This window comes from Pseudochaenichthys georgianus, chromosome 19 (genome assembly GCF_902827115.2).
Source record: "Pseudochaenichthys georgianus chromosome 19, fPseGeo1.2, whole genome shotgun sequence".
NCBI classification, from domain to species: Eukaryota; Metazoa; Chordata; class Actinopteri; order Perciformes; family Channichthyidae; genus Pseudochaenichthys; species Pseudochaenichthys georgianus.
This window is the reverse complement of record NC_047521.1, coordinates 15,997,309-16,023,769: the sequence shown is the minus strand read 5'-3', so window position 1 is coordinate 16,023,769 and position 26,461 is coordinate 15,997,309. Positions and strand designations below refer to the sequence as shown.

The 26,461-nt window shown below is 40.3% G+C and overlaps 1 protein-coding gene across 1 annotated transcript; it reads left to right on the top strand.

Moving 5' to 3' along the window:
- Positions 1–565: 565 nt before the first annotated feature.
- On the top strand, positions 566–5,826 carry rgrb (retinal G protein coupled receptor b). The gene is made up of 7 exons (XM_034107927.2): positions 566–947; positions 1,167–1,323; positions 1,899–2,020; positions 2,343–2,496; positions 2,677–2,794; positions 3,992–4,105; positions 4,302–5,826. Exons 1-7 carry the CDS (start codon positions 872–874, stop codon positions 4,443–4,445), a joined length of 885 nt encoding a protein of 294 aa, XP_033963818.1. The 5' UTR covers positions 566–871; the 3' UTR covers positions 4,446–5,826.
- The last annotated feature ends 20,635 nt before the right edge of the window (positions 5,827–26,461 follow it).

The following is a 26,461-nucleotide window of genomic DNA, read 5'->3' as shown; positions in this document are numbered from 1 at the left end:
ACAACAAATACCAAGGATGTTGGCTGATGAAGAAGACGAAGTAAGCTAGGTAGCCAATATAAGGCTTAGTCATCTTGAGCCTGTGTTGATGTATGAAAACTGTTAGAACTGGATTATAAATGGTTCTTAATGATTAATAAAGTGTTTACAACCTAATTAATAACCTAATTATAAACCCTTTTTGAATCCTTTATAAGGGTATTGTAATTAATTTAGTTATTGACGTTTTAAAATAAAAAACCTAGATCAAGTTTAAATGCGCAGTTCCTTATTATATTCATGGATAAAGTAAAACGAAAGAAAAAAAACGGTCCAATAATTATTTATATAGCCAGATTAAGCTAAACATAACCATTAGGCCTACATGGTTATTCTACCTGTTGTGTTGTGATATGTGAAGTTAAACCTACATGTGGGGTTAACATGCTTCTTCACATCTTTGCTCATCGATACACTTTCGTGGAAACAACATTTCCCATGTTTCCATTTCCCCCCCATTAACCACAGCAAGATAAGAACGTCAGCCGAGCCAAGTTGTTGAGGGAAAAGTTCGTCTCTCCAGAAGGTTTCCTGCTGTGGCCATACATTCACTGAAATTGACCAAAATCACAGCTGAGCTCTGAATCAACAAACCTGAACCAAAGAGTTGAGCAGCAAACGCGCAAACCTTTGGTGATCGCACATTTGCAGAACGTTTGCTCGTTAGGACATTCTTTGGGGGATTTCAGGAGGGGTTGACTTAAGATTAGTGTCTTTGTGCTTTTTCACGTGAAAGAGCCTTTATAAGGCGTCCTTTTGCAGCAGACGGTGGTGCGTTACACGGGAAAAGGACTTGTTTTTTTATGCAAAAGTTTGATTTGTGTACTTCAACATGGCAGCATATTCATTACCGGAGGGATTCACGGAGTTTGATATGTTTACATACGGCTCAGCGCTTCTTGTTGGGGGTAAGTGAGTTCAACGATCATACCGGAATGTTGAGACAATTAAAGGGACAGTTCACTCTGATTTCCCCTAATGATCCCAACCTTTCATGTTGTTCTCATTGTGATGTTAACAATTAAGCTGGTGATATTATTTACAACCTTACAAAGAACTGTGCTGATAAACTCAGACTAATAACAGTGAAAACTAAATAGACATGTGTTTTCTTTTTTTACTTTCAGGCCTGCTTGGATTTCTCCTAAATGCTATCAGCATCTTGGCTTTTGTCAGAGTGAAGGAGTTGCAAACTCCCAGCAACTTCTTTGTGTTCAACCTGGCTGTGGCTGACCTCTTATTGAATATTAATGGACTCACAGCTGCCTATTCGAGCTACCTCAGGTATCAACGATGCCTTTATACAAAGGCCCCTTGTATTCTGTATACAAAAGCCCCTTGTATTTGATATTAGCCAATGGGTTGCACAAACTAAATAAACCTTTGGGTTTCACAATCCAAATTCCACTTTATTCAGGGTGGAACGATTATTTTTTTTCCACAGATCTATTGCAGGTTACCTAATAGGATCTTAATTTAAATGTTGCAACATTTACTTTTGTAACATCCTGTTAAAACCTCAGCAGGCCAGATTAACACTAGGGGCCCCTATTGACCCCATTATGAACTGTGTATGAACCCTACACCATTTGTTCATTAAAATGAACCATGTTAGCACCAAAAATGCAATAGTAAGACAAATGAAGTTTATTTTTGAATGACTGTTTTGGTGAACACCTAGTCTTTAAATGTTCAGGACTGAATAAAGAGCACATCACTCTTTGGGTCTATGTTTTCAAGATTGTTTCCAACATGCTTTTACAGCCTGATGAAGTCGTATAGGAAATGTTTGTAATATTGGGTGTAGGCAACACCCCCATACATGCTGGAGAATGATCAACGTTTGTTGTCCTCTCTAGATATTGGCCATTTGGTCAAAATGGATGTGCCCTTCATGGTTTTCAGGGCATGATAGCGGTCCTTGCCTCCATCAGTTTCATGGCTGCCCTCTCTTGGGACAGGTATCACCAGTACTGCACCAGTGAGTACAACACATCACCAGAAATGTTCCACTGTAATATAAAACATCACTAAAGTAAACGCCTTTAATACACGGAATCACACAAACCAATTAATGAATATAGTAGGCATTTGTATTTGTATTGTCATCAATATTCCATTGAGCTCTTAGAACACTTAAATAAACAATGCACCAACCGAATGTCTCAGATTCAGTCTTTTTATTGCAATACAAATATCTAGAAAAGTCATTACACACGATATTAGCAATCTCTAAACAAACAGATATGTAATCAAATGTCTACTCACATCCAAGTGACAGTATGTATGTGTTTATTCTGTAGAACAGAAGCTCTTCTGGAGCACCACGGTGACAATGACCGTCATCATCTGGGTTCTGTCCATCTTCTGGGCTGCTGTTCCTCTCATGGGATGGGCCGCCTATGACTTTGAGCCTATGAGGACCTGCTGCACACTGGACTACACCAGAGGGGACAGGTACAGTTTAGAAATATGCAATGCTATCCAAACTGGAATGTTGGCTTGGTCAAAATGGCCAGTTTTCTGTTTGTCATCACTATAAATTCACAATGCATTGTCTATATTCAGCAGAAAATGACAAAACAACACCTGCACTAGGTATTACTAATTATGTTCCTCTTTGTTTCTTTTCAACAGGGACTATATGACCTACATGCTGACCCTGACGCTGCTCTACTTGATGTTCCCCGCTTATATCATGATGTCATGTTACGACGCCATCAACAAGCACTTCAAAAAGATCCATCACCACAGGGTACATGTGCAAGATATATTTTAAAAGGAACTTCCACTTCTTTTTGTTTTGTTGTTAGATCAGTTTGACAGAAGAAAATGCCATTTTCTAATTATCAACCTGAACTCTCCTGTCTTGTTTTAGTTGTTCCTGTTGTAGACTAGTGGCCATGTTAGTTTTCACACTTGAACATGTCAGTAGCTACTTAAGTTGAGTGTGTGAATTGACACAACAGCTATAAATGCTATGTTCAAGGTTCAAGGTTCTTTATTGTCAAACTAACATAGCTAGAGTAATTATGTCATTGAAAATCTTAGGTCACAGGCTTCTCCAACAGTGCAACACAATAATACAGATAAGCAGACAATATGTTAGCATGCTAGTAAAAATGTAGTGTGTTGTTAAATCGGCAATAAGGTAAAAAGCAGCTTGAATGTTAAATTAATAATTTGACATTTTGGGAATTGCTGTTATCCTGCTTATTGCCTAAAGATCAATATTGCTGTCAAGTCTATAACCATTAGGTAATAAACTTAGCTTAGCATAACACAGCTAGCCTGTCTCTGTCCAGAGGCAGAAACATATATCTACCAGCTCCCTAAAGAATATGTTGTATTTCATAAACCTAATCGGTAACACTTTACGGTAAGGGTACATGAATCATCAATCATATGTTAGTTATCAGTGTAAACGATGGAACAGGTCACCACTTTATTTGAAGGGGCACAAACATGATGAAGTAATGACAAAGTCATGCTTGGTTAATCATGATTACAACACTTGGAATTGCTGTGACTGGTCAGTTTTTTGGCCTGACACTTTAATTGCAGATCAATATGAAGAAGACATGAACACCATTAATAACTCAGAAGTCATGATGATTGAGATACCTTAGTTGATGCATTAATTAAGGTATTGTTCCTGCATTAAGTCATGCATGAGATACCATTAATACCTGTACATTACTGATAGTTCATGAAGTACTACATGAATGAATTCATGCATTAAGTCATGATGATTCATGTACCCTTACCGTAAAGTGTTACCACCTAATCTGTGCACAAACAGTAAATAAATTGTGGTGTTTAAAGAGTTATGCACTACACGTATCTATTTTCTGAATACAGTGACATTGTTATTTCTAAACCATCCGTGTTCTATTTCAATTACATTGCATGCATACAGTGACAGTAACACTTAGTAAACTTTGTTCTCCAGTTTAACACCAAGGTGCCATTGAGGGTGATGCTGATGTGCTGGGGCCCCTACGTCGCCATGTGTGTCTACGCCTGCTTCGAGAATGTGACCGTCGTATCTCCCAAGCTAAGAATGGTAAGCACTTTTTTTGTTTAATTTAACATACCATTTGGTGAGAAAATACCCTACAGAAAGGATAGGGTTCTATCTCTGTGGGGCCGTATCTGCCAATACTTTGTTTTAATTATGGCCACTGAGGCAGAAATGAGACCCAAACTTGTACTGCCCTTTAAATCAAGTACTAACACAGAGAAAATCCTTGTGTTCACAGGTGCTTCCAATTATTGCGAAGACAAACCCCTTCTTCAACGCTCTCCTCTACTCGTTTGGAAACGAGTTCTACAGAGGCGGCGTGTGGCACTTCCTCACCGGAGCGAAGATTGTTCAACCGGATATTAAGTCAAAGCCAAAATAAAAGGAAACTCATCACATTCTGACAAGAGTCCTAAACAAACATTTGTCTTGTTGTAAACATAATTAAGCTCTGATGCCTGTACAGTTGTTATATTTTCATGTGTGGACTGACAGCTGAAACTCATGACAATCTCTGCATCGATACACCTGAGTAAAATGTGTGTACATTAGCTAAACGTTTTGCATGTAATGTAATCATTTTCAAATGACTGCCATCTGCAGTGTGTCTTTCATCTGCTCCCCTTACATGTTAGACCACCTACAATAAACACTTTGTATTGCTGCTCTTATAATGTATGCTCCATCTACTTTAAAGCCACATTGTTTTAAAGCTGAATAGCTGAGCTGGTTTGAGTAGGAAGTCTAATTTATACATGTAACCTGCCTCCAGACCAGGGGTTCCCAACCTTTTTTTCCCAAGAGCCCCCCCAAATGACTCCTGTTGGAAGTTGCATGTTAGATCTCATGTTAGATTGCCTTGTAGCTTAACAAAATTAACTGGTGTGCCAAAATGGAATTTACTAAGTACTCTTTGCACATGTCTTACATTGTGATAAATTGTTTTAAACAAATTGAGTTGTTGGATGCCACAATGCTCATAAATGCATTTTTTACCAAATGGACCGCATATCAAACCTGAAATATTTTAGTTAAGTTTAATCAGATAAACCTATTTGACTGAACGAAATGAGAATTTAAGCAGCTGGATTGACACAGTGGAATTTGATCGTTGAACCCAATTTCTTAGATTACCAACAAGTCCTCCAACTCATACGACCAAATGGGTCGATTGTTTAAGCCCTTATTACGACCAAATATGTCGTTTGTTCACGCGCTTAATACGACCTATAATTACGTTTTAAAATTGTCGGCCTCTAGTGCTCCCGTTCAATGCAAACGTTACAGAGGGTTGTTTATTCACAAATAACCCTCTCTGTAAAATCCTAAATTGTAGGATAGTTTGGCCATTAAAATGCTTTATGATTAGATTTCTAGCGAGAAGTATATATTGTACTTTTAGAATCCACGTCCAGTCGATATGTAGGATCTATAGTTTGATAGATATTACGAAGATGATTTGAGATTTCGTCAGGAGAACGTGTATATGCGGCAAGCTTCCATGTAAAGTTACGGGTTGAAAACAGTATTTCCGGTCTCGCCGTTTTCATAATAAAAACAATGATCAAATGATTTAACAGTGATATATGCACTACTCATCCACTAAAAAACATCAGTTTATCCTAGTTAATTATACGACATTAATTGGTTTAAATTGTGTACAATGCTTTTGTGTTTTTCCCATAGGTTTTTCTCTTTCTATTCTGAGAGACACATTTCTGTTTTCAGAGGTTTTGATAGGCTAAAATCACGCCGCAATGCACGTCGGGATATGGTGTTTATGTGATATGAAATCGGAAAACATTAAAAAAATTATAATAATACTTTATTCCGAGTGTTCTTGCTTTTCTCTTTGAAAGTCATCACATAACGGCATTACAATACACGGTTCGGCTGCATTACATATTACATATCTGCCCTAGATATGTATTTATAGAGCCCTGATCAGAAGACCTTTTGACAAACTGGAAGAGATGCCGCCAAAACTGAATACGTGACGTGGACCATAAATATATCAACAATTAAACAATATCTTCCATTTCTTTTCACACAATACGTCTCCTTGCAGTATCAACACTAATTCGGCTGACTTTTATATTTGATCCAATTAGTAGATAGTCTGTATTTACACCATAACGGTGCACAGCTGATAGAAAAAGAGCTGTTTGACAGCGTAACCTTGTCGCACTGCCTCCAATATCCAATCACAGAGTTTGAGGGCTAATCACGGGATTTGTAAAGCAAGGCGGATGTTGTAGTCAACACACTCTCACTCCCTAAGCGTCCAATAGCGACGTTTGGTCAGTGTCCGTGGCGTCCAATTGTGACGCTCCTAGGCTCCTTCAGCGTCATAAAGGGACGCAAATAGCTTTCAACTGATTGCAATGTATTCCCATCTGCGTCGGGATTTGACGCTCATGGAAGCACGGCATTCGTTTATGCCGGCTGCCCTTAAAGGCAATGTGAGCATCCATTCCCATTGGATAACGGAGAATTTTACACCCGGAAGTAAGTACTCCTCTTACTGTCGATTGATTTTACAGTGATATCTTCACTACTCATCGACTAAAAAACACCAGATTATCCTTGTTAATTACACAACATTGATTGGTTTAAATTGTGTACAATGCTTTTGTATTTTTCCCCTTCGATTCGGAGAAACAAATATGTTTTCTGAGTAAAGGATGGCAGAAGACACTACACTACCCAGAATCCCCAGCTATCGTTTGGCCTACACCATGTGCTCTGTTTGACAAACCCCGTTTTTTTCACCATTCATTCCGATGGCTGGCGTCTATGTCACGTGATCTTCAAATTTCTCCCTGCAGAAAAAGAAAACATGGCCGAAATTCGTTTTATTCTGGGTGTAAAATGCCTATTTTAAAGTTAGTTTGGCCATTAAAATGCGTTTTGATGTCATTTTATGCGAGAAATATGAGTTGTTATTTCAGATTATGTGTGCAGTGGATGTACATGATCTTTAGTTTGCTAGTTATTACGAAGATTACTTCAGGAAATCGCGACGTTTTCATTGTTACCAAGGTGGTTGCTAGGGACGCTGCTATCGATATTATTTCTGTTATGTTGTGTAACTGTTTAATGGTGTTATCTTTATTGCTACCCCCTTCCCCGTCAATGTATAGTGTTGGTCCACAGCCTAAACATATTAGTTTAACAAAATCCGCATCTAAAGATATGTTATTTTCCCCTGTGCAATTCCAGTCTCACATCTCACAGCACATCGTCATTAACAAATACCGGAAACAGACCAAAATAATAATAATACCTTATTCCGAGTGTGCTTGCTTTTCTCTTTGAAAGTCATAACGGCATTGTAATACACGGTTCGGCTGCATTACATATCTGCCGTAGTTCTGTATTTATAGAGCCCTGATGAGAAGACAAACATGAGGAACTGAAAACGTGACGTGGATCATAAATATATCAGCCATTAAACAACATCTTACATTTATTTTCACACAATACGTCTCCTTGCAGTATCAACACTAATTCGGCTCACTTTTATATTTGATCCAATTGGTAGATAGGCTGTATTTACACCATAAAGGTGCACAGCTGATATAAAGGGACACCTGGTGGTTAAAGCATGTTATTGAATTTCAATATTTTTATTATTAGATATTAATACGATCCCTATAAAGTATATTCATTACTCGTTATTCTCTACTAATTGTTAATTAAAGACTGTATGTAATGACTATTTTGCACATCCCTTTCAAGATTTCAAGATTTTCTAAGGTTTATTGACATATCATACAGTATAGGCCTACACAACTGTGGTGTAGTTCTGCACTGAATGAAACACTTGGGTTGCAGGTTCCTCAATAGTGCATTACAAGACATCTATCAATATTTGTGCATACCTCCAGCAATGTTAACTATGTTGAAGCACTTATTTTAACTGATATTATACATAATTTTGATTTTGATTTTTGATTTTGATATACTTTATTAATCCCCGTGGGGAAATTGTTTCTCTGCATTTGACCCATCCTAGTGTTAGGAGCAGTGGGCAGCCATTTTGAACAGCGCCCGGGGAGCAGTGTAGGGAACGGTGCCTTGCTCAGGGACACCTCGGTAGCACTTGGTCTTGCCGGGACTTGAACTGGTGACCTTCCAATTGCCAAGCCAAGTCCCTATCGACTTCGCCACCACCGCCCTAATGTATTATACTCTTATAAGATGTATGTAGATATTTCATCTCCGGCCTTGTCAGGTATTGAACAATCAATAAATACACAGCATTGTTGAATATAAAACACAGAATTTATGTGATTATACTAAATGATTTTCAAATAAACACAACTGCATATTTAACTGTTACACATGCTGATGTAACGCAAATGTTCCAACTTGGGATCAATAAAGTATAACTTATCTTAAGCTGATCGATGGCTACTGCCATATTTGCAAAATGTGCCTCTGAACCTTGACAAGTGCATGTTTCAGGCTTATCAATTAATGTAATGTAATGTTATCACAGGGGTCACACACATAAGACCAGCTGTTAAAAAAAGCTCTTCTGACCTTAGCTGGCATGTGGGTATATATATTAATACTGCCCATTATGGGCACAAGCAATTTTCACCCATTTATTAATTATATGTTAAATGTGAGTGTTTCCTGTCCCCTAAACCTCCAGGGATGTACACAGTTTAATACTGGCAACTTCTTATTATGGGAAATACGAAAACGTCTTTTAAAACTACAACTCCCAGTAGAGACGTGCCATAGAGAACATGTTGCGAAACAGAATAGCCAGCATGTGTAGTTCTGGGGATGGGGTGGGGGAGGGGGGGACGCGGTGGACCCGTTCAAATCCAGTTTTGGACAGTCTGCCGTGGTTCCATCCCATTTCAAGTGCTGTTCGAGAATCGGCTTAACCCTCGGAGCACACTCTCCAATCACAGAGCTTGAGGACTATCACGGGGTTTGTCAAGAGCACATGGTGTAGTCCAAACGATAGCTGGGGATTCTGGGTAGTGTAGTGTCTTCTGCCATCCTTTACTCCTGGGAATGGACACTCACATTACCTTTAAGGGCAGCCGACATAAACGAATGCCGTGCTTCCATGAGCGTCAAATCCCGAGCAGATGGGAATACATTGCAATCAGTTGAAAGCTATTTGCGTCCCTTTATGACGCTGAAGGAGCCTAGGAGCGTCACAATTGGACGCCACGGACACTGACCAAACGTCGCTTGGACGCTTAGGGAGTGAGAGTGTGTTGTTGTAGTCCCAAACGATAGCTGGGGATTCTGGGTAGTGTAGTGTCTTCGGAAACTCTGTCGTGTCTAAACTCCGAAAAAACTATTTGTTTCTCCGAATCGAAGGTTAAAAACACAAAAGCATTGTACACAATTTAAACCAATCAATATTGTGTAATTAACAAGGATAAACTGATGTTTTTTAGTGGATGAGTAATGGAGATATCACTGTGTAATCGTTTGACAGTGTGGGGAATACTTCCGGTTTTATTATGAAAACTTCGAGACCGGAAATACTGTTTTCACCCACGCTAACTTTACATGGAAGTTGCCCCATATACAGTACACGTTCTCCTGGCGAGACCTCAAATCATCTTCGTATATCTATCAAACTGTAGATCCTACACATCCACTGGACGTAGATTCTAAAAGTACAATATACACTTCTCGCTAGAAATCTAATAAAAAAGCATTTTAATGGCCAAACTATTCCACAATTTAGGATTTTCCAGAGAGGGTTATTTGTGAATAAACGACCCTCCGGAGCGTTTGCAATCGACAGGAGCATGTTGTTTCTTACATGACCACTAGAGGTGCTACACTTTAAAACGTGCCTCTGGGTCGTATTTAGCTGCTGAACAATCGACCTATATGGTCGTTTTTTGTAGGAGGACAGGCTGTAGATTACATACAAGCCATTCTGTAGTTTCGAAATATGAGCCATTCATCCACTCCAAGGGAAAGAATCCAGCCTGCTGATCTCTGAGCTGCTTAATACATACACTCCAGAAATAAGCCTGTGTCACAATAACCTCAGGCGCTACTGACGTACTGCCAGGCGGCCGTCAGCAGGTGAAATCCTCTCTCCACCAATGGCAGCCTAACCCCTAGTTTCCACCGGGTCCGGCCTCCTCCGGCGTCATACCCTACCGGGCGCTTTTCAGAAGTATTTCAGAAGCATTTCAGAAGTAGAGCGTCTTGCCTGCCGGCTCGCAGTTTCAGTTGATTTGAGCATATTTCCTGGATAGACTTTGTACAGACAAAGTTAATAATAATTGTAATATCCCAGTTATAAACGACATGAATCAAAGATGTGTTGCTGTATTTTAGTGGTAAAATCATCATAATTATTCTATATATAGGCTATAATTTACACAGTGCCTGTAAACCGGAGGAGATCGCTGGCATTTCTCCTCCTACTTGAACGACTACGGAGGGATAGGGTCTGCAAAATGAGTTTGCGTGTGTATATATGCTATATATGCTCTGAACGTTCCACTTCCTGCCTGCCCGACATTACCTTACGGCTGCGTCGCGTCGAAAAATAGACTTCAATCCTATTTCGAGCGGAGCCCAGCGGCGAGACGCTTCTGAGCCGTAACGCGGCGCGTCTGGTGGAATAGCACCCATTGACTAGAGTGGCCGCGATCCTTGCGGCCGTAACGCGCCGCAGACGAACCCGGTGGAAACTAGGGGTTAGGGAGGAGGAGCCGAGAACCCGGCCCCTACACACGGCGGCCTGCGTTGCCGCTTAGCGGTGGGCGTGTCTTGAGCTTGGGGAGTCAACGCGAGCAGCCCGACCAACAACCAACCACATGAATGTCCCGCCCCTGACATACAAAGCAAAGCATTCATGCTACATCCATGCTGGCTAAATATACTGTCTCTGCTTGCTAGCTGTCCATTCAAGCGAAATACACTGGATATAAACTCCCCAAACAAGCGAAAACCTACCAGTTTCCCCCACTGTCTCTGCCACCTCCCCCCATGCCTGGCTCCTCCGGTTTGTATCCCTGTATGTTCCCTACCGCCACGATCATTTTCTCCTCCTTTTGTTGACATATGGGAAATAACTGCGGTCTGGCTCTCCCAACATACACCCGGTTTGATTGGCTACTGCTTGTACTGTCAGATTTACATACGAGGGATTTGATTCGCTGACGCCTCCGTCGAGGCGGCAAAAGTAGAACATTGCTCTACTTTTGCAGCGAGCACCTCGAGAGAAGCTACGCTTTGCTCCCACAATGCAGTTCGGCGAATCGTGACGTCACCCCATTCAAAGTGAATGGGCAGAAGCGTTGAAGCGGCAACGCACGCCGCCGTGTGTAGGGGCCGACCCTAAACGCCCCAGGAGCGTCTGCGCCGCGCTGCGGCTGCGCTGCGGCTGCGCTGCGGCTGCGCTGCGGCTGCGCTACGGCTGCGCTGCGGCTGCGCTGCGGCTGCGCCACGCTGCGACCTCCTCCTGCGACCTAACACACCAGGCGCGTTTCAAAACGTTGCGGAAGCGGAGAGTCGTGTGTGCAGCCTCGCAGTTGTTGTTGATTTTGGAATATTTACTGGACATTTGTACTTCTACAAGTAGTAGGCTACGTAGTTAAATGGTTTATGTTTGTGTCTGTTTAAATCGGGTTTATTGTTGTTATTTCCTATTTTGTTGTGTTGTAGACTACAGACACAGTTAATAATAATTGTAATATTCCAGTTATAAACGACATGAATCAAAGATGTGTTGCTGTATTTTAGTGGTAAAAAAATATGCTTTCATCATCATAATTATTGTGTATATATATATATATATATATATATATAATTGACAGTGCTTGTAAACCGGAGGAGAACGCTGGCATGTATTCTCCTACTTGAAAGACGGTGGTGGGGGGGAGGAGAAGGAGCCGGTTTTGGGTGCACCTCCTCAACCAGCAAAGCAGACAACAAGGTCATTTTCATCACTTCCTGCCTGCGCCGCGCTGCGCCGCGCTGCGCCGCGCATCTGGTGGAATAGCACCCATTGACTAGAGTGGCCGCGATCTTTGCGAACGCCGTGGCGCGGCCGTAACGCAGCGCAGACGCTCCTGGTGCGTTTAGGGGGTGACGAGCCAACAAGTGAGACACACCTTTTTTTAAGATGCTATATTTATAATGATCAAAATGAAGAATCAGCAGTTTAATTGAACATTATATTCATATAATGTGACCTAATTACTCCAAATCACAGCATAATTGTATTGCTTAACTGGATGAGTTGGACACACTCATCTTTTAATACAGGATTATTATTTTTTTTTTTTCTATTTTCTATTAAATATAATATTTATTTATTTTGTAATATATCTTTATATTTGAATAACATTTTTGGTGTAAATAGAAGAAGCCATAAAATCCAACAGTTGAATGTTTTGGTTTGTTTTTTAAAGACTGTTTCAAAAAACACAGAAAGCTAAATTAAGTGTAAAGTTGCTAAACTACATTTGTCAGTCAGAAGGTCAGAAGGTTTCACAGCGCTGTCATGCAGCCAACTCTTTAGTGTTCTTGCAAGCTCTTTCCATCGGCAGGTATTAAATACCAGACATACTCATCTACTTCCTCATACACTCCATTGCTCCTCATTCACCGGGCTGATCAGGAAAGACAGGGGAATCCAACAGATTAGCATCAAATTCGTGGAAACAGCCGAGCCATTGATAGACAGCTGATTGCAGGACAAGTGTTTATAGACCAGTGATCTAATTCGGTCAGAGCTGTATAGAAGCAGTGTTATAGCAACAGGCTCACAGTACCAAAGGAGAACGTGTCACACAGCTTGAGCTTAACAACACATTGAGCTAGAGACTCAATCGGATTTCTGTACAACCCTTTTCATTTGAGGCAGGATTTAGATTATGAACCCAAGGGATGAGGTGAAGGTGTTGCTGTCTGTGCTTGGATATGACCGTTAGATCAAATGCTATAGTCACAGTCAGAGTAAAACATCTGTAATCAAACCTGACGCAGCAGAAACAGCAGCCCCGCCACACAGGTGCACAATGTGTGACATGTTCAGAGAGATTTAATAATCAGATTGAGTCCTAAATAGCACCAGAGAAATAGGCTCATCGCCAGAAATGCTAATATTCTGAGGCCCCTGACCCACTGAGAAATCTTTAATATCATCATCTCATCTCCAGTTTTTCTAAATTCATCTAATTTCTTCTTCACCCACCAATGTGACAGCACAAGTCATTTGAAAGAAACGACCTAAATAAAGACACACAGAAGTGTCCAATATCAAACGTTATTGTCCAAGAATGCACTCTGCAGGAGAGATAAGCCAGAACAAGTTACATTTAGATAAAAAGAGGCTGAATCAATCACTAAAATCCCTCATAATTCAGAGAATATTCAGGACATGGCAATCCCTGAAGAGCCATGACACAAGTTACGATTTAAATATCCAAAACAGAACAACCAACATTAAAAATGCTGTCAATGGTGCTTTCCGTTTCTATTCTCAAACTCTTAGAGCATTCAATATACATTGTATTAACTGCAGCTTGATAATTTACTTAATCAAAAAAGATGAGGCATTTTAAAAGGAGGATTATGGTCGAAGAGCACTTTATCTTTTGCCAACTAATGATCTGTTTAAGTATACAAGATCCCCTTGTTACAAGTTGGGGGGGGAACAAATAAACAGACCGTCTTTCCCGTGTAAAAGCTGAGCGACAGAGTTCAATTGAGGAAAACATTGTTTGCATTAGCTGCGAGGTTAATGATAAACTATGTATTGGCCTGATAAGCACCATGGTTCATGTTAAATTATTTAGATAAGAGCTTGTGAGAGAGGAAAAAGCAAAGGTCGCAGTGAAGTAACACGATCCAGTCCAGGGGTCAGATTATGTGACACATTAGACAGGGACATGTCACATGACAAAAACAAAGCTTTTACATAACACTGCATGTGTCGGTCCCTAAACCGTAACCATTTCTTTTTTCACACGATAACAAATTGTGTTAAAGATGTGGATTTGTTCTTGAAACATTTAAAAGGATTGTTTTCCAGATCTGGATTAGATGATATTTGCGTCACGAGCCGTTATAGACAGCCTTTCTTCTGGCCTTAAACCTCTTTTACATTGTCTTCAAAGGCCAGGTCACCGCCCTTAACTCAACCCAAAAGACCAAGCCGACGCTCTGAACTCCTGCAGACTCTGCCAAGCCACCAGCATGAGTGAGAGGTTGCAGTATGGAGTCACATCCCTGTATGAAATCTGTGTTAAAAAAAACGAAGCGCATTAATCTAACGACTGCTGCTGTGCCAAGCCTTCCTCATTAGGGACATTTGGCAGCTATTTCCTGTGGTGTGTTAATCCTCCTGTTAGTTTATTAATGTTCTTTTTCTGCCTGCAAACACTGCCTGCACGTTACACAAGATCATCAGACAAAATGCTGCTTTATAAAAGTTATCATCATAAGCATTACAAAGTATTTCCTTTCTCTTGGCTATACATTCAGTATGAAAATACAAGATACATCCGGGATAATCTAGTTTCACACAGAGGACACGAAGTAGTAATACATAGCATGAGGGACACAATTCACTGTTATTGTTATTTTAATAATAATTGTTAACGGTTGTAGTGGAAGTAAAATAAGATAAATAATCTCATAGGACCTTTTCCCAGATACTATTGTTTTATTTTGTATTTAAAGGGATACAAGTGCTGTAAACTATTGTGTAGTTTATACATTCTACACAAGTATCTACATTGAACATACTAGTCCCTGTTAAAAAATAGGGATAAAACGTTTTGTTTTTAAGAATTTAACTGATTTCAAAACACATTTTACACCATTGTGTAGCACCAGAAAATATAAAATAAATATATTCAATCACGTTTTAACTTGGATTGAAGAACTCCGGTTGATTTAAATGTGTGGTTATTTATCTTTCCAAGAAAGGAGTTTCCAGTGCTGTGTTTTGAGTTTTTTGTAGGGGCAACCCATAAACTGAAATACAATGCTGACCTAGGTAAAACAGTTAGACCATGGATTGCATTATGTGCAAGTCTTCACTGCCCTCTACTGGCAACATGATAATGGTTCAAGTAAAGAGCTAGGTTGCGTTCCGATAATCCAAAAATCAACTCCTAAATTCTAACCCTATCTCCTATTCCTTGATCTCTGAGTGAAACGTCACGGGGATAGGGGATAGGAGAATTCAAAAAGGATTTAGGAGAAGAGACTGCGGTACTTTAGAGAATCCGAATGCACTGTCACTATCCGAAGTGTTTAAGATGCGCCAGCGGACGTCATGAATGTGCGTCAGCTGCTGTGGGGGAACTATGGAAACTACAGTTTTCTATACAGCGGACTACAACATGAATGTTCAATAAGAACGAGGGACTACTGTAAACTCATCTAGAGACTCTGTACCGTGCTCTGACTCTGATGCTGCTGCTTTATGCTTTATGAACGTGGACAACAGAGAAACGTATTCTGTATGACCAAAGTTGGAATTGAAATAAAAAAGGAAAGTGAAACTTATGCTCATCACCCTCCATTAATACAAATGATCCCAATACGTATGAATGTATGAAAATATCTTAAAATCAATACAAATGTATTTATTATAAACGTTAGTCCTTACCATCTATCACTGTGTCACCATTCAAACATCTTTTAAAAGTTGAACAAACCCCACACAGCTCAGTAAAGACTGTGAGATGTGGACTTTATTTGATAATTTCAGTAAAAACTAAAGTTCATATTTCTCTTTTTGATTATAATACTGATGAACGTTCAGAAAAAAGCACTTTGGCAACTTACCACATACGTTTTAAAAAGCTTAATAAGCACCGTAACTTTCATGATATCATTTCTCGGTCATAATCGTTTTTTTCCGTGAACGGCCAACTGTTGAGTGACGGCAAATGCTGCAGCTGCAATGCATTGTGGGGCAGCATTTTCTCCTCTCCTTTCGCTTAGGGATGTCCAGTGGTTCCTGAACTTCCTAAGCTAAAGGAGGTTATAAAGGAAGTTTGAAACCTCCTTTCCTTTCATTTGGAGAATTGGAACGGCACTTATCATGGCTGCCACTGAGGGACTTCCGGGTCATTTCACTTGGTTAGGAAGGTTCCTAAGCTAAATGGACTATTGGAACGCAACCCTAGTGTTTAAAAAATAAAGTGGAAAAACAAACAAAGCTTTTATTCGTTTGTTGTTTTTACACTGTGAAGCTGACAATTGAGCGGCCCGACCAAGCGGAGGCATGACAGAACGTCCAAAATACAACCCGGTGTGGGCATTTATTAATTATGAACACATGAGTGACACACAGCCTCATTCCTGCTGTTTCTCCCTGACCACAGCCTGCAGCCACAAGGATCTCACCCACACTACCAGCCTCCAAAACAGACAGGGAAAACCGAGCCTAAATACACCCAGACCAATCAAACCAACAAGACGTGAGTGTTCCTGAATCCTGTGTTCTTCAATTTCCCATCTCTCATTGCCTAAATGTATGTGGTTGTATGAAAGAGAAGGTCTGGAGTGTCAAAATAAAGAAAATGGTTGACTTATTTTGACCCAAATGTTATGCAATAATGCATGTAAATAAATAAAAAAGTTTGGAGTTTCAAACTGATGAATACAGTTCACTTTTTATGGGTAAACTAAACACTTGTCATTATTCTTTCCTGTTCTTTCTCTCCAGTGGACGAGAGCTTTGGACCTCACTTTACAATACAAACAAACAGTCATAAGCATTTGTCAATTTAAAAACACATTCACACATTTCTTGTAAAAAATAAGCTACTCTGCATAACAGTAATCTGAAAATGAATTTATGCAACAAAAACACTTCAACGCTCATCCAATTACAAATAGAGAATGTATGTTAACGCTGTTTAAGTATACGGTAGTGTTAAGAGTTTAAGAGACATCCTTTGTAGAACATGTACATGCTTTCATGTTAATATTATTTATTTCAAATTGACCTCATAAAGTATATACTTTAACTCCTGGAGTTGTTTATTGTATTCTAATGGTGTTTATCAATTTTGTGTTAATATTTTATACTCCAATATATATTCTAACACTGTGTAAAAAACACAAGAACATTCCATTAAAGTTTAGATGTGAAAAATAATGCATTTATACTATTAATGCATTTATGGGTTTTTCTTTAGCGCCACTAGAGGGAGACAGAGTAAAGGGCTGGGCTCGAACCTGGATCTTGGAACTCTTCTGCTAGCTATCTAAACCTACTGGACCGCCGCTCTAAAGGGTGAGCTAGACGGCGGACCTTCTATCAATTAGTATTTAGTTACTTATATATTTGTTTATGTGTTTTTTTTGTTTTTTTTTAAATACATATCTGTCTTCAACACTCACTACTACCAGATCCAGTGGCGAGCCGTGACTTTTATACCTAGGCCCTCTGACCCCCCCCCCCCTCGAAAAAAAAGAAGAGTTATTACGTCTCAGCCAAGCGGCAAACTCTGGGGAAGAGCCGGGAAGCCAATACGGAAGTGCCACACACTGCAGTTCATATATTGGCCGATAGGCGATGGCTGCAGAAAGGAGCAATTTCTATAGACCCCATGTTAAAATGCCCAACTTTACAGCAGAAAAAAACATGTTTCTCTCCCTGGCTCCATACATTTTTATTATCGATATAGTTAGATTCCACCTTCATGATTATGGATCTGTGAGTGAATTGTTTTCTAACGCGACCCTTTTATTTATATTAGGTCTTAAAGTTTGTGCATAAATTAGGGCGTGGTCACATTGAGTGACGGCTCTGTCAAGTGCCTGCCGCTGTTAGCTTCTTGTCTCTCTGCTAGCTGCTCCGTGAAGCTAGCTACACTAGGGACTCTGCCTGCTCAGCTCATCCAGGAAACACAACCTGTAGCCGGCCGTGGTTGTTTGTTCTTCATGCTTATATATCGGAATATTGTGACTCGCTCTGCGGTTAAAACAGACGGTGCATGAATGCGGTAAGTAAAATTCGAGTGCTTTATTTATGTGTTAATGATTTTAATCAGCTACGTAATAGGGATGGGAATTTGAAAGCAAATGTATATTCGAATATTCGACCCCCCCAAAAAACGGTTAACCGGTTAACCGAAATGTACATATCCTATAAAAAAAATTGGGTAAAAAAAAAATGTCCGAAATTTTTTTTTTACATTTTTTTTTTTACCAAATTTTTTTTCAAGATTTTTTTAGAAATACATACATGTTCAAATAAGTGTAGAAACCAAGTCGAATTTGTCAAATGTATTGAACTGGTGATCACAGTTTGACAGCTATAGGCCTACAGCTTTCATGTGTGGAGGCGATTCACAATCAGGCCAGCTGTAGAGAAGACCCTCTCAGCTGGAACGGAGGTTGCGGGTATAGCAAGGTATAGCATGTATATAAGTTTAAGTTGGCATAGTTTGACCTCTACACCGCACTCACTAACCTGGTCAAAGTATTTCCACACATTACTCCTTTTTGACGCCATGTCTGTTGTGTAGGACTCTTCTTAGAGTGTAAATAATTACCGGACGATGACTGGTAAAATGTTGAATACCAGCAAAACTAAATCTCTCCAGTCAAAATGTCTATGCACTTTGCCGCCACACACGGTTGCCAAGCAGCGCTTATTGTTGTTTAGGCTGGCCACTCATGTGTCGCGAGTGTTGACAGGGGGCGGGGGAGCACGCTCAACTGTTAGCGCCGGAACCTCGCAACGGCTGCGGAGCTCATTTGCGCCACATTTGTGCCTAAGATGAGGTTTGAGTCTGCGTGATCTGCGTGTAGGGAGGGGCAGCAGCCATATCAATAGCTAGAACTAGCTAGAACTAGCTAGATCTGATGGATTTGGACATAAACACGAGTGAAGTATAACCGGACGCGAGAGAGAGAGATCAGCACCTGCAGCTCTGCCCGCTGTGAGGGGCCGGTGAGCGGAGCAAAACACACCTTTAGACGTCACCCAACACATTTAGCTATGCCATAGTCGTATATAAATACATTGAATTATTCAATTTGATAATATGTAATCAATTTAGGCATCACTCCCAAAAAAAAAAATTAATAATAAAAAAAAAAAAAATTATAAAAATATTCATAACTCATATTCGAATACATGAATAATTATTCGAATACCTGAATCATTTCGAATATTCGAATATTCGATTAATCGTTCCCATCCCTACTACGTAATGAATGGTAAGGCTTGGGTTAGCATGTAAGCTAGTGGTAGCTACATCGGTGCTAACGATGCTAATCGTAGCCTCCAAGTTAAAATCATAGACTGTATATATAAAGGTTAAAACGAAATAGACAAGTGTTAAGCGTTAAGTGGGATAATACTGTTGAACAAACGGCTTCTGTTTGAGGTTGATAAAATAAGGTTACATCCTTGTAACTTAGAGATATTTTATTATGTAGGTAGAACTTGATGCATGTAAGGTTAATTTAAATTGGCTATGCTAGAGTATGTAGACAAGCTAATGTCGAAGTAGTGTATGTGAAATCAACCTCACAATAAGATGTGTGTATATTACAATTATTAATGTCATATTTCAAGATGATTACTTAGATATTACAATATGGTTGGTTGAGCTGGAGTTCATTATCGAGCTTACACCTTAACGTCACAGTCATCTGAGGAACGAACCCAAACCTTGTTGTTTTTATTAATTGCATTACCAAATGGGTATCACATAAACAGTAAGCATTGGTAAAACAACTTCCAAAGTTACAGTAAAATAAAAAGGACCCTGACTTGGACAATACACAATCCAACATGTTCAACAGAAGAGAATCAGTTATATTGTTTGTACACATGGTACTTTACATATATCTGTTTGTTTAAGGTGTCCAGGTGATGCAGACAGGCTGGACCAGAGAGTGAGAGACAGAACTGGACTCCTCACAGCAGTGAACTTCAGCACAGGTACAAAGAATCAAGAAAGATATTGGTTTAAATAAATGAAGTATTGACTTGAATACACTGATATAAATTCCAATAAACAATACTAAATACCAGATCACCTACACATCAGTTAAGTTGAGGGTTTATTCCATGCAAAAAGTTACATTTAGATAATTAGCAATATGACTTTGTCAGCTTTCTAATTTAATGTATTGAAGGCAAAGATATTTAACACAGTGAGTACTGCTACTATTTATCTCTCAATATTGTCTGTAAAAACGTGGTAAAAGTTATTCTTTCAGTGAGACAACAGAGCAAGCTTCTACAGTTGCACTACGTTTTGTAACAGTTAAATATTATTTTGATAATAACATATATTTCAATGTTGATGAACTTCATACTGTTCATTCATAATCTGATTGCTCACTGTTAAAATAAAAAAAAAACGTTACAATTACAAAATAATTATATCTACAGCCCCTAAACACACAAACACACCACTTTCATAAATAACACACTTGTTCTGCAATAATATGTTTTATGTTTCCTGTCATTTTTGTTAGGAAAGGACATACCTGAAAGACACGACATCTTCTCCTTCTCTGAGGGTCAAGAAGAACATCCAAGAGGATCATTAAAAGCTGATATGAGATTTTAAGACCAGTACAGGACATTCACTAATGCGGCTTTCACACCAGCGCTTTTCAGTTTCTAGCTCCGAGCGGGAGCTTTTCTGGTTCAGCTCCGGTTTCCCTTTTCAGCTCCCGCTCTGTACACACCGCCCACTGGCGCCACAGAGCTGCCCTTGCTGCGTCACCGTTTACATCGCTGATTTGCCCCCCAACGGCAGCCATTACGGCAGCTCACAACAACAACAACAACTGCGTCGGGTCGATGATCGTGTTGCTTTTAATCACACGAAGCCAGAATAAATTGAATAACGACTTCTCCAACCTTATACTTTTCTCCAGAGTGCCGTGGTTCATTGTTTATTAATGTGTTTCTGCAGCATTTACCGACCGCTGCAGTGCTGCTCTTCCACGGGAGTTTATTCTCCCGTTAGCTCCCGGTTAGCTCACACTGCAGCGGCCGCTCTAAAGTATTCACTGTCCGACTCACACAAGCAGCTGATGCATATCCCCAGTTCCCCTTAGCCTAAGTGAATGTGTGTCAGTCTGAATTGACACTGTTTGGTATCACAACGCTGTTATGAAAGTTTCTCTGGTATAAAACGGGTGATGTTAGCATAGCAACCGAAGCTAAACTGACTACTTGCATCCGATAGCTGCAATAATACAAAACAACACGTCTGCCTCTCTCCACAATGATCGATAACAGTGAACGGATGGTCAAAGTAAGGTACAAATAAACAGAATCACACGAAGCCTGGTTAGTGTTGCCTGACTTTATAAAGTGTGTTTATAGGCACTACTGCTTGTAGGCAGGCATAACAGTCGACCCATGGGAGGTGGGTTTAGTTTCCTGCACGCCTCGACGTAAGCGAGACGTAAGCGACGTCACCTCTTAGCTCCAAAGCTCTTGCCTCTGGACCGACAATTTTTTGGAGCTGGAAATGAAGCGGATTCCGGAGCTAAGAGCCGGCGCAGCTCCGGTGTGAACAGGAAAACCCGGCGCTTTTCAGGCTCTAGCTCCGAGCCGGAGCTGAAAAGGCGCTGGTGTGAAAGGGGCATCAGAAACTACTTTTATTGTAAAAACAGTCAGCTGATCGAATGCAGCTATTTCCACATCTACACTCCATCAGCTGATTATTTCTATTTGCCTCACTTTATGAGCTTCACATCACTTGTGCCTTGTACCGCAGAGTTTGCAACGTCACAAATAAATGGGGCCAATCTTCAGTCAGATGTGAATGTGTAATCTAACATTTTCAGTAAGAATAATGGACAAAAGGAATGCAAATACAAATACAATTTATTGAAATGTGAACCAAAAGTTAATCAAATGTTTTAAATAAAAAGCACATATGGACAGAAGGTGTAAACCTATTACATGTATAAGTAAACACATTTAGTCAAATAACGTGACTAGGCCTGTGCAGTTGGTATCAGCTTTGCCCAGCATGGGCTCCTTCATCAGCCCTGGTCCTCCTCGCAGAGGAAAGACCCTCAGTCCTCTCCAAACCAACAGACAGGACGTCCATCACACGGAGGTTTCTCCCTGAAGTCTCTGCAGCTCTCTGGACACCATGCTGTCTCAATCCGTCCACACTGAATATGAGAGGGGGAAAATGAAAATAATAAATACTTTAGACAATAAGAAACATAAAGTTGACTGTTGAGTTGCTCCGTTTTTTTAGATTGTCAATACTATTACTGTATAACTAATATCTCAGGTTAAGAGGCCCCTTCAAATAAAGATTGGTCTTTAAATACATTTTGTCTTTTGAATTGTTTGTCTGAAGTCAAGGATCTAGAACTGGTACTTAGTTTTAATGATACAGTCTGGTTATTATACTGTTTGGAGGAGGCCTCACAGGTAAGAGCACTAACTAGCTACCATCACATGTACCTTAGCTTCACTTAAATGTATTAAACGTATAGTTAAGTGATATCAAAATATAAATAACTAATGTCATGCAAACATTAATATTTGCTTGATTCCAGTGTTGAATTTAGCACAATTGCATAAACGTTAAGGGGTTTTAAGATTCTGAAGTATTATGCTAAAAACTCAATAACTTAGATTATTATTTATAGTTTTGCTGAATAGTTTCAAGGCCGCTTACCTTAGAAACGTAAAATGTGACGGCAGCGTGCAGATGGGGAGCATGTTAGCTTAGCTTGGTAGCTTCAGCTAGCTCTGGAACTTCCAGCTCGGTGCCCTTATTTGGAGCAGGCTGGAGAAGGCGGGAGTTGAACTCTGACGTCACTGTTGAGCCGTTAGTGGCCGACTCCGCCTACTAAGGGCTTCACGGCAACTCTGCAGAATCCTATGGGTGACGTCACGGACCCTACGTCCATTTATATATACAGTCTATGGTCTCAGCATATACTTCAGCGGAATATCAAAACAACGTCCCGGGGTGCAAAACGCATCAATGGCAGTGACCCTCTACCACACAAAACAACACCATTTAAACACCTATCATGATAGGGCACCCACACAGCCAAGTAACAATTACAAATGAATTAAGTCGGCACGCGGCCCACATTGAAAATGACTTAGGCCTACCTTTGATGATCAAATCACTTAAACACAAAGTCCATCCTCCTGTCCTTTTGGATGAAGCACTTGATGGCGGGTCATGCAGCTGATACTTTGCCACTCCAGTTTATCATTGTAACTCAATCTTGAAAATGACTCGGTTAATAATTTCGCAACAATATCATCACTATCACCAGAGGCGGCGCTAGGGGGTGGCTACTTGGGCTCAAGCCCCGGATGTTTCACTTACAAAACAAAACAATTTTTTTTAAATGTCTCGGGAGTAATGTGCAGTACCGGAGTCCACCAGCGAGGCAGCCGCTTCGGGACATTAGCCTGCGTACTGCGTAGCCTTCCCTGCCCTGAAGAAGAAGTGATCCTTCCTAGTGCCTGACGAGTTTTAAGCTAATAGCCAATAAAGTTATGGATATTAGAAAGTTATTTTCATCGAAGCAGGCGCCACGAGCTGCAGCAGCAGCAGCAGCAGCAGTATCAGCAGCTGACAACAATGTCATCACCAGCAGTGAAGAAATGGATGTTTCAGGTTTGTGAATCTAATGGTGATATATGCACTCTGGCTGACTGAGTAAGAAGTGAAAAAGAGTGATGTACTGTAACGTTAATCTTATAGCTAGTGAACATGGAGTAACCAAGGCAAGGCAAGTTTATTTATATAGCACCTTTCAACACAAGGCAATTCAAGGTGCTTTACAAAAATGAAAGACATTCAGACAAAGGCATTTAAAAACAGTAAAAGATAATAAAAGAAACATTAAAAGAAAAAATACATGAATAAAAAGTTACAGTGCAGTTTAAGATATGAATAGTTCACACAGAAGTTCCACTTTACTGATGAACACAATAGCTCAGTTTAAATTAAAAGCAGCGACAAAAAGATAAACCACACTAAGTCAATACCCTTATATGTTAGTATGTATACAGAACATGACTAAAAATTATCCTAAGATGTAACATTAACCCTTCATACCTCAGTCTACTTTTAAGACACTAAAATGACGTATTCCAATTTTTATTTTGTTTTCGCGCGTGGAATTATACCGGCTCTCGTTTCAGTACACATAACAACGGAACCATAGCAACGGAACTGACAGGCAAAACTCTGAATCCGATTGGCTGTGACTGCATCCACTCAGAGTGCCCGATTCAGAAACGTGACTCTTACACTCTTTACGTCACAAACAAAGATGGTGGATGAGAATAGATCTATAAAACGATAAGCAATGCGCAGTGGATCGGAAGAGGGCGGTGTGTCGGCGTTGTTCGATAGCGGTGCGGTATGCTAATGGAAACACACGCCAAACATGCTAAATCACATCAGAAGGCATCACCCAGATTTGCCAATCACCGGACCCCGGAAAAAGACAACAGCAGTTCAACAGCTGATCCCGCTGTTTTTAAGAAGCCAATAGACATGAGCGCCGAGAGACCAAAATAAATAACGGAAGCTTTTGGCATATTTTTTCAACGATTTTGCGCTCTTGAAACACTTTCTTATTATTTATGATGTAATATTTTCAAGACATTCTTTTTAATTTTACAGCTTGATGAAACCTTTTTGTTTGACATCAGCCATTATAGATACTATGGTCATCTGAGTGTCTGTGGTACTGTTTGTGGTTTGTTTTTAACTGTTTAATACAGTTAATTATTCAAAATGTCAGAGTTCCTTATTTTTAAACTGACACTTGCACTACTGTTCAAAAGTAAATAACAACAAACCTGGAATTATGCATTTGGGACTTTTTTTTGCTTTTTCTTGTTGTACCGAACCGTGACCCCCAAACCGAGGTACGAACCGAACCGTGACTTCTGTGAACCGTTACACCCCTAGTCCCCGGTGTTCCAGGGAACTCACCAAGTGTCAGAAAACACAACCCTCTCTCTTTTCCTCCATACCCAAATCTCTAAAAACGGGGCTGCAACGGATCTGATACAGACTGATCTTGAATTATTTTCTACGTCACAGAAGTGGTGCTCCGCTTATTGGTCAATTCTCCACCTATCAGGGGAATGTGGGGTTGGGCCACGGCCGGCCATTGCGCTGGAGACGCTGTAGTACATATGCCAGGCCTGTAAGTGGCGCTGTAGTCTGCCACAAAAGCAGCGAAGAAGACTTCCCGCACATGGTTGCCCTTCTGTTTATACTCTGCTCCGGCTCTTTTTCTCCCTCCCCGAGGCAAGCGTTTGCTCCCGCTGCTGTAATTCAATGCAATCCCTCCCTCGCTGTAATTCTCTCCGGTAGTCCACCAGCAGATGACAAACACCCTCCTCTCCGGCTCTTCCAAGGAACGAGGGGACCGTGCGGCAGAGTTTCAGTTAGATCTTGATTTCGCCGGTCAACATGTCCGCTAAAGTTTAAATCTTCCGGACAAAATTAGAAAAGTGCCGGTCAAAGGTCTTCTTTGTTATTTATTGAGCTTTAAAACAAATGAATAACGACTCTATATAATAATAATAATAATAATAATAATAATAATATAAGAATAAAACACGGAGGACGGAGATCTCTTTTTCTCCCCCTCTTCTCCCCACTGCAGCCCAGCAGCTGATCTCAGAGCACGCCCCTCTCCTGCAGGGGGGCATGGTGCAGCTCACAGAATCAGCCCCCTGCAAAAACAGCGCTGGAAAGAGCAAATAGAGCGAAATGAGGCATGGCTAAAATACAGGATCTGTTTGGTATTTTGAAAGAAAAACTATTTATATACTTTATATAGGTATGGCCCTACAATATATTGTTCAAATATAGCATGATATGTCCCCTTTAAGGTATTATTAAGGTAGGGTTAATGTTGCTCTCAATGTGCACCAGATTGATGCTTTTAACTTCAATATTTAAAAAACAAATCTTCCCGGGGGGAGCATGCCCCCGGACCCCCCTAGAGGAGGTGATGACCCCCCCTAAAGGATGTTTGGTCCACCCCCCACTTGTAAAAAAAATAGCGCTTTACCCCTGCACCCCCCCAACAACTCCTGGGCTAAGCCCCAGATCTCCTACAATCCTAAATCCGCCTCTGACTATCACTGAAGTGAACCATCATGAACGAACTTATGCTAATTATAAATCTATCGATTAGATTTATGATTCGAAAATAATAAAAGTAGGGTAGACATGTGGATATTATCAGGCTGAACAAAACGTGCATGCATTTATCTAACAGGTTAACAAGTGTAGGTGTGTGTGTGTGGTACAGTGTGTAGGTGTGTGTTGTACAGTGCGTAGATGCGGCGGACAGACGGGTCTCAGTTGGTTTGGTGTCCTATGCGTACTTTTAATACTTGTACAACTTTTGGCCCGTATA

Excerpts from the sequence above, each read along its gene's own strand:
- rgrb (XM_034107927.2), top strand. The coding sequence starts at position 872 with ATGGCAGCATATTCATTACCGGAGGGATTCACGGAGTTTGATATGTTT. Across the intron at positions 948-1,166 it reads CTCAGCGCTTCTTGTTGGGG|GCCTGCTTGGATTTCTCCTA; the intron begins GTAAGTGAGTTC and ends TTTTACTTTCAG. Across the intron at positions 2,497-2,676 it reads GACTACACCAGAGGGGACAG|GGACTATATGACCTACATGC; the intron begins GTACAGTTTAGA and ends TCTTTTCAACAG.